Genomic DNA, 13,266 nt, shown 5'->3' on the forward strand with positions numbered 1-13,266 from the left:
GCTTATCAAACGGAGCCAAAGCAGATAAAATGATAATATTTGGCCGAAAGAGGATTGCCCCGCCTGGAGTCATAACAATAACGGCAAGATAGTGAAGGTCGGTTGGGGCCGCAAACGAAAAACAGGCAAATAAACCGGCATAGATGTGTGGAAATTTACATGTGGAGGAATCCACTTATGACAACGGCAATCTCGACAAATGACAACAAACCAACAAACTCGCACCGCTTCTGCCGCTGTTTTTGTAATCGATTTCTGATAACAAGTATTTGATAAGCGTAAACCTATTGACAGCACTAAATAGCAGCCCCAAAAAAATCAAATGCTGGATGAGAGACCGCCCAACTCGAATTTGCTGATGCTCAAGGGTTGTCAGCCAACGAGACACACAGACATAAAAAATGGAATGGATAAGGCGAAAAAAGGAGGAAAATGCGGATGAGGGAAAACCGTAGCATATGTTTAGGCGCGTGTGCTAAATTCGTAAATATATCTGGGGCTACCGGATTAGTGGGAGCTGATTTTAAATATGCCAAGCTGGAGCTGCTGGAGAGGCACCCCGAATTTTGTGATATGATTAAATATTTACATAATAAAAAATGTAGGCCGTGTATATTTATTTATACGAACCGGAGCAGCCGGAGCAGCCAGAGAGCCAAATTGAAAAGTGCTTGTAAAAAATGAATTTCCTTCCTCCTTCGGAATTCCCCAACACAAAAGGCTGCTGAAACGCGTCCTCTGCTCGCGCAAAAGGCAATTCAATCAGCGTCGCGACATGAAAGGTAAACCCTGGTGTCCTGCAAGGAACCCACAGACAGCTGAGACAGGTGACTGAGAGCTGCCACAGTTTGGGGATGCAGGCGGCGGCGGATTAGCCGGCTCTGCCCCCTAAAACATTTCGCTTTAACTTTTCACTTTCCACTTTCCCCGCCTCCGCTTCCCCCATTTCCCCAGAGGTGTGGCCTCAAAATTACAGCGAATTTTCCTCGCTTTGATTTCGGTCGGAAAAGGAATCTCATTGCGAACAGCCACGCCCCCTTGTCAAACCCTTTTCATGTCGCCGTGAAAAGCGGCAAAATTATGCCGACTCTGCGCGCTTACACGTGAAGATTTCTGCACATATTTGTGCGAAAATTCTCAATATACATAAACTCCTAAGCAAGCAGTTTGCTCAAAGGTAAAGAGGAGCACAATGGCAGCTCCTTGGATTTCTCGTGTCGACTCCAGGAAAATGTTTAATTAAGCTGCCAGATTCAGCCCACATGAAGTCCATGGGGGATTGGGTGAAATTCCATTTGGTCGCCCTGGTCACGCAACGGAAGTTCGCGGCTGGAAATCTTAATTGGCGTATATTTAATAGGTGCTTGTGAAGTGGGTAAAAATCTGTTATTTAAAATGGAGGGGGTTTCAAATTGAACTACATGGTTAGAAATTGTGGAACGCCCTTTCTAAATGTTCCGTTTATGCTTGTTGAAATAATAATTGATTATAATACATTTCATTAGGAATTCTGGTTAAAGACAAATGTTTATTCTGTTTTATATTTGTAAGTAACGCATTGTTTTAGAAAATGGCAAAGTAGCAAACAATACTTTACAACACGTCGTTTAGTAATAACTATGTATCGATTTAGTTCAGTTCCTCTTTGCCGTGTTATACATTTCCATTGTTTAAATGAAAGGTTAGAAAATTTCGCACTGTTTGGTCAACTGGCCGTTGTAACAACCCGGTCAAACAAAAACCATTCAATGTTAAATTTGGTTCAAACCATTTTCAAAGTGAATCAGCAATTGCTCAAATATTTAAGCGATCAAATCGCCAAGTCAAATAACAAAACCGGAATTGAAAAGCCGGCAGCAGTATAAAAAGCCGGCAAAAGTTTGATGATAATAGAAAACAAGTTCGTGCGTTGACCACGATGGTTGTAGTGAAAATAGCTTTCATTTTGAGTGTGGGTCTGGTGGGGATTTGGGCCCACAACCACCAGTCCAAGGAGCTGGATGCGAAATACAACTGGTGGCAGCACGAGGTCTTCTACCAGATCTATCCCAGATCCTTTCAGGACAGCAATGGCGATGGAATTGGCGATCTTCCAGGTATTACTTCTAGGTTGCAGTACTTCAAGGATACGGGCATCACGGCCGTGTGGCTGAGTCCCATTTATGAGTCACCAATGGTGGACTTTGGATACGATATATCTAACTATACGAACATACAGCCGGAATATGGCACCCTTGCGGACTTTGACGCCCTGATAGCCAAGGCCAATGAACTGGGCGTGAAGGTGATCCTGGACTTCGTTCCCAATCACAGCTCGAACAAGCATCCCTGGTTCATCAAGTCGGTGGCCCGAGAGCCAGGATACGAGGATTTCTATGTGTGGGAGAATGGCACTCGCTTGGAGAACGGAACTCGTGTGCCGCCCAACAATTGGCTGTCTGTGTTCTCCGGATCCGCTTGGATGTGGAACGAGGAGAGGCAGCAGTACTACTTGAGGCAGTTCACTTACGGACAACCCGATCTGAACTACCGGAATCCCGCCGTGATCAAGGCCATGGACGATGTGATGCTCTTCTGGTTGAACAAGGGTATTGCCGGCTTCCGCATCGATGCCATTATATATATTTACGAGGATGCTCAACTGAGGGATGAGCCTCCCAGTGGCACCACCGATGATCCGAACAATGAGGCCTACTTGAGCCACATCTATACCAGAAACCAGCCTGAGGACTACGGTCTCCTTCAGCATTGGCGGCAGCTCCTGGATAACTACACAGCTAACCACGAGGGACCACTGAGGATAATGATGACCGAGGGTTACGCTTCGGTGGCCCAACTAATGGAGTACTACGAAGATTCAAATGGAGTTCAGGGTCCCCAGTTTCCCTTCAACTTTGACTTCATCACCGAACTGAATGCGAACTCGACAGCTGCGGACTTTGTCTTCTACATCTCCAGGTGGCTCATCTACATGCCACATGGTCATGTGGCCAACTGGGTGATGGGAAATCACGACAATCCGCGAGTGGCTTCCCGATTTGGTGAGAAAGCTGTGGACGCCATGAATATGCTGCTGATGACATTGCCCGGAATTGCTATTACCTATAATGTGTGTACAGATAATTCATTGCATAAGGATCATTTTATACAGATCTTCCTTTACTTTAGGGCGAGGAACTGGGCATGACTGATTACAGGGACATCAGCTGGAGCGATACGGTGGATCAGCCCGCTTGTGAGGCTGGAATCGATAACTACAAGACAATCTCTAGAGATCCTGAGCGCACTCCCATGCAATGGAGCAGTGGTCTCAATGCTGGATTCTCCTCCGCCAATCGCACTTGGCTGCCTGTCAATCCGAATTATAAGGAACTCAATCTGGGGAATCAGCAGCAGGCAAGACGAAGTCACTACAAGATCTATCAGTCTCTTCTGAAGCTCAGGCAGCTGCCAGTTCTGAAGAACGGATCCTTTGTGCCCGAAGTGGTGAATCGCAGGGTGTTCGCTTTCAAGCGGTAAGTTAATAAGAGCTCAACTTAACGTAATAATATTATATATTTTATTTATATTGCCAGAGAACTGAAGAACGAGCACACTCTGCTGACCATTGTGAACGTGCAGAACCGCACCGAGCTGGTGGACATCGCGGACTTCATAGATCAGCCCAATCGACTGGTGGTCCTTGTGGCGGGTGTGGACTCGCCACATCGGATGGGGGAACGACTGAAGGCCGAGGCTATAGAGTTGGCGCCCAACGAGGGATTAGTTATTCAGCTGAATAAGCGAAAGTAGGCGGCGGCGAACTACTTGGCATTCCACGTTAAAGTGCGAGAAAACTTTCCATTTGCCACCGAGCCGTGCTTTTCTAATTTCGTATTTAAATGTATCTTGCAGGGGTCATCTAATCGAGTTTCCATTTCATTTGACAGCGGAACACATTTCCATTTGCATTAGCGCATTGCAAACATTTTAATTGAATTGAGAGCACTTGGTGAGCACTTCACTTTCCCCACTGTTGGCCCTCGACTTTAATGCAAAGTCGTAATTCATAATTGTCGTCAGGTTTTTAGGCCCTTTTTGGGGCTCAGGCAGCTGATGAATGGTTGCCGAATTTAATTAAGTTTCCACTTAGCGGTGGTTGACGACCCTAAACTTGGCTTTGATTTGTATTCTCATTTCAATTGTGTTTCTAATCAGCTGCTGTAAACAAGTTGATTAGTAGGTGTTCTCAAAGCCATGCATTATTCAAAATTTATGACAATCTACTGATGTTATCTCATATATGGCCCGTTTTTGTGTTGTATTTGTAATTATACTAGACAATTGGAAACTTTAATTTTCCCATCAATTACCAGATTTTCAGTGCAGTGAAAGAAAAATGTTAAACTACTGCTACACTACAAGCTAAGAAAAGAAAAAGCTTAAAAAATAAGTTTTGGGGCTAGAAAGAAGTCCTAATAGCTTCGATAGAAAATCTTTATTGTACAAATATATTTTATTAACAAATATTATTAATTTATAACCATCTTTTGTTTCTTTTATGGTTTTTTTGTTTGCCACCTGAAAGTTCTGCACATCATGATCTGCTCCAATTGCCTGTGGATCGAAAGCTTTCGATCAGCTGCTCGATCAGCATCCACTTCCACAAAAGCTTTGAGTTGATTGCCGGCAGATGCGAAAATCGCGAAATATTTTTGTGTTTAGTCTATTTTGATTTCCTTGAGGTGAGCATAGTGATTTTGGTATCGTTCGCCGAAGTGTCTATAAAAAGCATCTAGTTTTTACACCGATTGGCTTGTCAAGTGCAGTGTGCCGTAAAATTGGGAAAAACAAATTTGTTTACATTTAATTTGCACCGCAATTTGCTTTGATTAGAGCTGATAAAAATCTCGCATCAAATTATAGCATTAAAACGACTGCTGATAATTAGACAAAGACTAATGCAAAAAATATTTTAATTATATGGTAGAGTCGCTTTAAAAGTGCCTGTCGCACTGCCAGCCCTCGAGCACATCGAGCACATCGAACAGAATCAGAATACTTGGCCGAAATGCGCGCTCCACTCATCCAAATCCTTCTTTTTAGTCTGCTGAACTCCGGCTCCATTATGGCCGGTCTGGTGAAGAGCGACACGGATGACTTCATCGACTGGTGGCCGCACACGGTCTTCTATCAGATCTACCCGAGGTCCTTCAAGGACAGCAACGGCGACGGCATCGGCGATCTGAAGGGCATCACCTCGAAGTTGCACTACCTGGCGGACACGGGCATCACGGCCACCTGGTTGAGTCCCATTTTTCTGTCGCCCATGGTTGACTTCGGCTATGATATCTCCGATTACAAGGCAATCCAGCCGGAGTATGGCACCATGCAGGATTTCGAGGAGCTCATCGACACGGCCTTCGAGCTGGGCATCAAGGTTGTACTAGACTTTGTGCCGAACCACAGCTCGGATCAGCATGAGTGGTTCAAGAAGTCGGCGGCCAGGGAGCCGGGCTACGAGGATTTCTATGTGTGGCACGATGGCATCCTCCAGGAGAATGGCACGCGAGTGCCACCCAACAACTGGCCATCGGTCTTCTACGGATCCGCCTGGGAGTGGCACGAAGGTCGTGGGCAGTATTACCTTCACCAGTTCACCAAGGAGCAGCCGGACTTGAACTATCGGAATCCCAAAGTGGTTCAGGCCATGGATGATGTGTTGCTCTTCTGGCTGAAAAAGGGCGTGGCTGGTTTCCGCATCGATGCAGTGAATCATTTGTTCGAGGATGAATCTCTCAAGGATGAGCCATGGAGTGGCAAAACAGCGGACTCACTCTCCTATGATTACACCAAGCACATCTACTCCAGGGATCTGCCGGAAGTGCTGGAGATGATTCATCACTGGAGGCAGCTGCTGGAAGAGTTTAGTGCCAAGCACCCCGAAAGACCCACACGCATCATGATGACGGAGGCGTACGCAGGACTCACCCAGCTGGCGGACTACTACGAGGATTCCAACGGGGTCCGGGGCTCCCATCTGCCCTTCAACTTTCACTTTATCACGGATGTCAAAGGCGACTCGGATGCGCGTGACTATGTCTACAACGTGGAGAAGTGGCTGATCTACATGCCGCGCGGGCACGCGGCCAACTGGGTCATGGGCAACCACGACAACCCCCGGGTCGCCTCTCGATTCGGTCCAGCCAGCGTGGACGCCATGAACATGCTGCTGCTCACCCTTCCCGGTGTCGCCGTCACTTACAATGTGAGATTTTGCTGCTGAGTTGGCTGCCTGATTGCTTGTGGTTCTTTGGCTTTATTCCGCGACTTTTTCAGGGTGAGGAACTCGGCATGGTGGACTACCGCGAACTGAGCTGGGCGGACACGGTGGATCCACCGGCCAGAAACGTTGGCGAGGAGCTCTACAAGGAGGTGTCCCGGGATCCGGTGCGCACACCGTTCCAGTGGAGCAGCGAGAAAAATGCCGGTAAGCCACTAATAATATTATTGTAATTTTAATTTGTCTGACTAACTAATTCGCACAGGTTTTTCCACGGCCACTAAAACCTGGCTGCCTGTGCATCCGAACTACCTGCAACTCAACCTGGAGGCCCAGAAGGTGGCCAACAGAAGCCACTACCAGGTCTACAAGGACCTCCTTGAGCTGCGCAAATCGGCCATTATGCGTGCGGGTCGCTTCAACATTGAACCCCTTTCCCGTTGGGTGTTTGCCTTTAAGCGGTAGATGATCGAAATCTTTTCATATGTTTTGATTAATTGGAAACCGTTTTGCTGTAGGAGCTATCCCAGTTTTGAGTCTATCATTACCGTGATTAATGTAAGCGACGAGGAGCAGTTGGTGGATCTCTCGGAGTTTCTCAGCCAGCCCAAGAAACTGGTGGTTGAAGTTTCCGGAGTGGACTCCAAATATCAACCTGGGTAAGTTTGTTCCTTTTCAGTTCCGGTCACTCATTTCCCGCTTTTCACTGTAAGATACTACTACTCGATCCTTAAACGCTAAAGAAGTCCTTCAAACCTCAATGTCCCTCATACCATTTTCTTTCCATATTCCCACTGCAGTCAACCCCTCGCCGCAAGTGCATTGCTCCTGGCCGCCCGGGAGGGACTCGTCTGCCGGCTGGTCTAGCCGGGAATGGGATTAGAGGAATTACCAGCTGATGGCGGCAAACTTTGCTCTTTAATTGCATTTCCAGTTCAAAGTGTCACGCGATTGAATATATAATGGCGGAAAATTAATGACCATGGAGCTGGTGCCTTTTTTTCGTTTGACTCGATTGAATTGAACGCTGTCCAGTGGTAATAAAGGCGGATCCTGTCCGGAAAAAGTGCTCACCACGTCGCCTGTTCCTGGCAACTTGCCCAGAATTCATGTTGTTGTTCATGTTGGTGTTTCATTCTCGCTTGCCCACTGTAATTTTTCTTGTATGGAGGAAGAACACACCCATGAGCCCAGAAAGATTTATGGAACTGGTGCAGAATCCGCCCAGCCTTTCGGAAATGTCGCAAGGCCGGCATAAAATAGAATACCACATGCAAAAGTTTTTAAATGTCCTTTAATAACTGAATTTAATATTTGTGAGTGGCAACTATGGCAAACTTGTTGGAAACTTTTGATTGCTCGATGCTTGTGCAAATATTTTCGCAGCAAATGGATGTTGTTGGGAGTAGAAGTTAATAGTTGGAAATGGCCGGAAAAATACGAAAATGTTGGGAAAATCCAAGCAATTTCATTAGTTTTCTTTTGGCTCGACAATAAGAAAACTATAAATTTATTATTTGTACAGAGCAAAGTCTTTAATCTTTTAAAGTTTTGGAATTCTCAAGCTTAAATCCTGGCCATTTTCAGTAAAACCTTAAAAGCTTTAAGCGATAAGTCCTCATTCAGCTCAACGAACGTCAATTAAAAATTGCTCGAGGCTTTACCCATTCACACAAGTTGAAACATTTCATTACCCATACGCCACGTTGAACCGGATCTCTCATCGGATTAAGAGTATATATATTTTGCTGTCTATATGCCCCGCTGCGTTTCATCTCGTTCTCCTCTTTGCCCAGTCTGTTTCGGAATCGGGGAAAGTATTAAGTATAAACTATCTGAATAATCCAGCGACATCATTAATTTGGCCGAGAACTTTGGATTTAATCTGCCCCCTGGAGGCGGAATTGTTTTAAGAGAGCGCAGCTTGACAATAATGAGGTGAGTTCCGGCCCAGGATGGCTGTTTTAGACAACTTTTCATGCTGCTGATAATGATTGCACTTCCGTATTTAGCCAACAACGTCGCAACTTGGTCAAGCAGCTCATCAAGTCGGCCAATGTGGTTTTGGTCGCACTGTTGGTCTACAACTTGTGGCGTCACAAATGGACCAAAGTGAATTTCAATCAGCAGCAGCAGCAGCAACGGCATCAGCATCGGTTTTGATTGATTTTAGCTATTCCCCAGGCAATTGCTGTGTGTGTGTGTGCTCGCTGATTGATTGATTGATTGATTAATTAATGAATCGAACATCAGCTTAAATGTCATTAACAGTTGGCCAGGATTAACGACTCCTGAATGTGGCCGATGGGATTTGCAAATTTAATTTCCTCTAACAGTGGATCTGTCAAGTGGCGAGAAAAGTTCGGGGTTTCCCCCGTGCGGTGATAGATGGGTATTTCCTTTTGAGTGGAATATAATGTGCAACTGATTTCCACGTGACTGGCTTTATTCTGATCAACCTTGTATTGCTAAGCATTATAGTGCTTGATATAATCAATATATTCAAAGTAAGCTTTTTTAATGTTACCTTATTAAATAAATTAAATTAGATTGTGCAAACTTGTTTCTTAAACTTTAATTAGCTTTTCTGCTACTAACCTACAAGGTACAGATTAAGAGTGACATTATCTATCCACCAGAACTCTCATTTTCATTTGGCTCCGCCTGTTCATCCTAATGCCCTATTAAATATTTGAGATTTCGCTGGTAAAGGCACTTATCTTCCCACTAAGCGTTTGACACTCTGCAAAGGCAAAAAGCAAATAAATGTAAGTGTTATCCTCAGACGGAAACTGCATCCCTCCATATCACCTTTCAAATCCGTGCGCGGAGAAGGAAGTGCTACTTTTTTGTCTTCATCTGCACTCGTGCACTAGCAAACTTGATAAATTATCCTGGGCCAAAGGAATTTGAAGTGAGCGAGTTCAGCGGTGAATGGGAAAGTGTCGGCTGGTGCCTATTCAATTTGTTGCCGCTTTCAAATAGTTTCGCGATTTGCAAGGACAGCCGTCACTGCGAATTTAACGCATTGATGCCTTCGAACAGAAGACATCCTCCGAAGCTGACTAGTTGGGCCAATGACAGATGCCTTGGCATTGGAAGCTGGTACAGCCGGAACCGGATATGCCAATGAAATTACAGCAAAGTGCCTGCAAATTAACCAGAGCGAAAAGCTGGCTGTGACAACAAGGACCTCCACGAGTGAACGATTAACTGGGGAGCTGGTACTCGGATTTGGCAGGAAATGTGTTCTGAGATTCGATATAAGGCCTGCTACATTATCACAACAGCTCCAAGTATGTGGTTTTATATCACTAAAAATCTTGTCCCTAACAAATAAGTTTGTAAAGTAGCTTTTTGTAACTTTGAGCCTATAACTTCAATCAAAGGGAGAAAGTTAAAACCCCCAAAAAAGTTATGTAGCGCCTAAAATTTGCAGCACGCTGAGTAGTACTTAAAAAGTTTAAATTACATTTAAGTTTGCTCACTGAAACATTTGCGCCGAACAAACTTTACAGCGTCTAACTGAAAAGTTGCCAAAAAATCTGCGAAATTGAGTTGCAAATTGTGACAAGAACACCTTGTCGAATTGTCAGGACAACGGCGCTGCGATGTCTGCCCTTTGTTCTCTGACATTCGAGGAGGCACAAGGCAAACAAGCGGCACAAACACGCACAGATACACGGACACACATACCCATGCACACTGTATGGCTAAGCGATGTGTGTGTGTGTGTGTGTTTAAGCCTTTGTGCTAGTTAGCCAAATTGTAGCAGACAGGTAAGGGCAAAGCTCTGGCAGGAGGCTCCTTGGTGCCAGCAGCGAGCAGTGGTATCCTTGCGGGCATCCTTTCCGACAGATTTTCACCAACATTTCGGCGCGCGTGTTTCTGCACTTGGCAGCAGCCATTTTGGAGTTCGCTTTTTTATGGCTTTTTTCTGCAGGACTTTCGGCTATATGTGTACATACATTTTGCAGACAGTCGTTGGCGCCGCTTTTAACTGTTTTTAATTAAAAAATTTTCCGAGCCCGGGAAATTGATAATCATTTTTATGTCTGTGCCTTTGTCTGTGTGCTTCGCGAAGGGTTTAACGAAAATTGATTTTAAGCCTTTCTTTTTCTTTTATTGTTATGGCTGTCGCTGACACTTGAAAGAAAAAGTTGTCCCACAGAGACCAAGGCAAATTGATTGCCAATTGAGAGGCCATTGCCATAAAAGAGAAAAAGAAAACTCGAGGGGGCGCAAAAAGGACAGAGCCAGTTGCATACATTATCCTTTAAAGCATGCTTTGGCCAAGGAAAATTCAATGAAGCTCCCTTACATGGCAATAAAACTTTATGTTCGTATGTATATGTGTTGGCTTTACTTTCCTTGCCTTTGTCGCATTCCATAGCATTCGGAGAATTTTTGAACGTTTTGTGTTCAAGCGGAATTTATGCAAATTTGATTAAATTTCCTCAACGCTTTTGGCCAGAACAGCCGTACCACGCAGCTCCGTCAGGTCAAGGCATCCCAGTAATGTGCTGCTCCATTGCCACGCCTGAGAGAATGCCACGGATTCTGATAACTCACGATTCGAAGTTATATCCTGGACTCCTGGCCCAAAGCGACCAGGCGAGAAGTTCCTTTCTGCCTAAATTATTTGAAAGTGGCTCCATTGAAAAAGTTTTCTTTTACCCTGTGCCCATAAACATCACTGGATTATGCTAGTATAATTGGTCATAGAAAAGTTGCTTCATTTATGTTATTAATCAAACAATTTAAGCATTTAATTTAAAACTAACTGTAGGCCTTTTGGCTTGAAAATGATCATTAAAATTGGCTTGCATTAATTTTAGGTGCAGTTTAAAATCTGATTCCCTCCCGTTCATATATTCTCTCCAGTTTCAGCTATACTTTTTGGCTGTTGAAACTCTAAGTCAACTTAATCGATCCTCATTTGAGTTCCTTTTTTGCGCCCTCTTTCCTTCTTGCATTTAATTACTTAAAAGGCAATTTTTGAAATTAACCAATGAGCCGCAAACTAAATGAGCCACTTAACCCTTTTCTCCCAAGGCCAAGGGTTTTTGGGTAAAGAAAATACCTAAAAATAGGGACTGGAACCATCTGCTGTTTGCCGGCACATCAATTAGACGGCTGCCTATGGGTCGAGCTTGTTGATAGGTCGAATGCTTGATCAGCCAAGCGGTGCCTCCAGCCAGACGAGAGCCATACAAATCCCGTCCCCAGAAACATCCATCTCCTCCCCGTCAGACACGCCCCCCTGTCCAGAAGAGGGGCGCAAACAAATCGACGGCAATAACCAGTAAAAGGGCGAAAGACAAAACAGCCGCGACCAGGCCAACAACAAGTGTAATATGTCAATTGAAGGACACTTCCAGCCAAACACTCGGCCAATCACATATATACATATGTATATATATACTCGCACACCATGGCAAACTCCTGACTATTTATTGCAATGCTGTCTGCGCTGTCGCCGCAGGATATGCTACGGATATTTGCGAAATATTGCAGCGCCCATAAATTGAAAGCCAAAAGGACAGGCGGCCGCCAAGCGCCTTGGCTGCAAAGGCACAAAAGGAAGGCTCCGTTCTCGGGCTCGGAATCAGAATCGGAATGGGAATAGGAATCGGAATCAGGGGGCGTGGCTGTTGGGTCTGGTGGGGTTCAGAGTCCACGTGGCCCGGCTTTGTCTCAAAATCGCCACACGATTTGTGGCTGCTACGTGACCGGGTAAACGAGCCACCCCAGGACATGCCGGGACATGGCAGGACATTCAAAGGCTCAAAGGGGCCGTGTGGCACAGACCTGACCTTGGGCTAAAAGAATTGGCAATAGTATTATGGGCAAGTGCTTAATTTTGGCCGACTATTTTAAAGATTTAAAGAGATAGGCGATTTTAATGAATACAAGGATTAAAGCTTGCAAGTAAAAATTTATAAAAGGAAATAAATTATTTATGTCTAGGAAGCACCACCAAATATTTATATATATAAACTAATAAAAATGTAGATAAATGCTATACTAATATGTGACAGGCACATCTAAAAATCTAAAATTAAAATCAATACTTATTGCATCTTCAATAAAGAACCATAACCAATTTGCAAATAAAACCAGCGTCTATCTAATGGTTTTCACAACCAACGAGAACACATTTTCCATTTCCTACAGCTGCTGGTATGAAAATCCGAAGTTGCATGCGTATTTTGCTGAATATCTGATGCACTCCATCGGTGCCGGGTGAATTCGTTTACTCCGAAACACAATTCATGAATTTTAATCTCAAATGGACACACAAATGGAACCCAACCCTCTTGAGCTTACACTGTGGTCCCGGGCAGTTTATTAGCCGAAACACAACTGGCCGGCCAGCATGTAAGCCAAGTTGAAAGGGCCACGCGGAGGAAACGGAAATACGTCGTACATCGTACATCGTGCATATGGCCAACAGAAGGCGGTTATCCAGGTTGGTCAGAACCGGGCTGCCACTCAAAATGGATCGGGGACGGAGAATGGTTTGCCTGGCCAGGGACTTTAAAAATTTTCCCCACCGTGTGTACGCAACTGGCTGGGAATCTAAGCTTTGGTGGCCGGGAAATCTGCGTGGCATATGCAGGAGGCATAAAAAGTTTCTCATGAATTTTTACCTCAACCGGGCGGCAACCAACAAGAATCCTAAATGAATTGTTGCTACCCGCTTGGATGATGGGTACCATGTGGGGAGTGGGGCGAAGAGATAACTTTTATAATAGCCCAGCTCGTTGGAAATTCAATTTCATTTTCAATTTAATGCTGCACCGAGCCACGAACGTACCTTTCCTCGCAGCGAATTACCCTCAATCTGCTGCTTTTTGTGGAGCTCGTTTTGTTGCCATTTGAATTGACTTACCTGCAATGAAATGATAGAAAAATAAGTTACACACCCGCATACACGTATTATTTTATGAGTTTCAAGAGGAACAATTTAAGCTAGATCTTTGCGACTCCTTGGACTTTTG

General features: G+C 44.7%; 3 protein-coding genes across 11 annotated transcripts in view; 2 read left to right on the top strand and 1 right to left on the bottom strand.

The window, feature by feature from the left end:
- The window catches only part of LOC122611857 (calcium/calmodulin-dependent 3',5'-cyclic nucleotide phosphodiesterase 1), an 87,594-nt gene that overhangs the window by 35,386 nt on the left and 38,942 nt on the right, over positions 1-13,266 (bottom strand). The gene's annotated exons all lie outside the window — the stretch shown is intronic.
- Positions 1,915-4,410, top strand: LOC122611859 (maltase 1). Its single transcript, XM_043785223.1, has 3 exons — positions 1,915-3,109; positions 3,169-3,515; positions 3,576-4,410. Exons 1-3 carry the CDS (start codon positions 1,919-1,921, stop codon positions 3,790-3,792), a joined length of 1,755 nt encoding a protein of 584 aa, XP_043641158.1. The 5' UTR covers positions 1,915-1,918; the 3' UTR covers positions 3,793-4,410.
- Positions 4,651-8,714, top strand: LOC122611858 (maltase 2). Of its 3 annotated transcripts, XM_043785220.1 has the most exons (7): positions 4,651-4,724; positions 5,086-6,247; positions 6,319-6,469; positions 6,528-6,723; positions 6,781-6,921; positions 8,111-8,200; positions 8,275-8,713. In XM_043785220.1, exons 2-7 carry the CDS (start codon positions 5,108-5,110, stop codon positions 8,423-8,425), a joined length of 1,869 nt encoding a protein of 622 aa, XP_043641155.1. In that variant the 5' UTR covers positions 4,651-4,724; positions 5,086-5,107; the 3' UTR covers positions 8,426-8,713. The 3 variants fall into 3 exon arrangements, with proteins under 3 accessions (XP_043641155.1, XP_043641154.1, XP_043641156.1); XM_043785219.1 differs by lacking the exon at positions 4,651-4,724 and having other exon boundaries at positions 4,995-6,247; positions 8,275-8,714; XM_043785221.1 differs by lacking the exons at positions 4,651-4,724; positions 8,111-8,200; positions 8,275-8,713 and adding an exon at positions 7,063-7,239 and having other exon boundaries at positions 5,002-6,247.

The sequence above is a fragment of the Drosophila teissieri genome, chromosome 2L (genome assembly GCF_016746235.2).
Source record: "Drosophila teissieri strain GT53w chromosome 2L, Prin_Dtei_1.1, whole genome shotgun sequence".
Taxonomy (NCBI): Eukaryota; Metazoa; Arthropoda; class Insecta; order Diptera; family Drosophilidae; genus Drosophila; species Drosophila teissieri.

Coding starts and splice junctions, on each gene's coding strand:
- LOC122611859 (XM_043785223.1), top strand. CDS start 1,919: ATGGTTGTAGTGAAAATAGCTTTCATTTTGAGTGTGGGTCTGGTGGGG. Junction 3,110..3,168: donor GAATTGCTATTACCTATAAT/GTGTGTACAGAT, acceptor CCTTTACTTTAG/GGCGAGGAACTGGGCATGAC. Junction 3,516..3,575: donor AGGGTGTTCGCTTTCAAGCG/GTAAGTTAATAA, acceptor TTATATTGCCAG/AGAACTGAAGAACGAGCACA.
- LOC122611858 (XM_043785219.1), top strand. CDS start 5,051: ATGCGCGCTCCACTCATCCAAATCCTTCTTTTTAGTCTGCTGAACTCC. Junction 6,724..6,780: donor TGGGTGTTTGCCTTTAAGCG/GTAGATGATCGA, acceptor GTTTTGCTGTAG/GAGCTATCCCAGTTTTGAGT. Junction 6,922..8,110: donor GACTCCAAATATCAACCTGG/GTAAGTTTGTTC, acceptor TGAATAATCCAG/CGACATCATTAATTTGGCCG.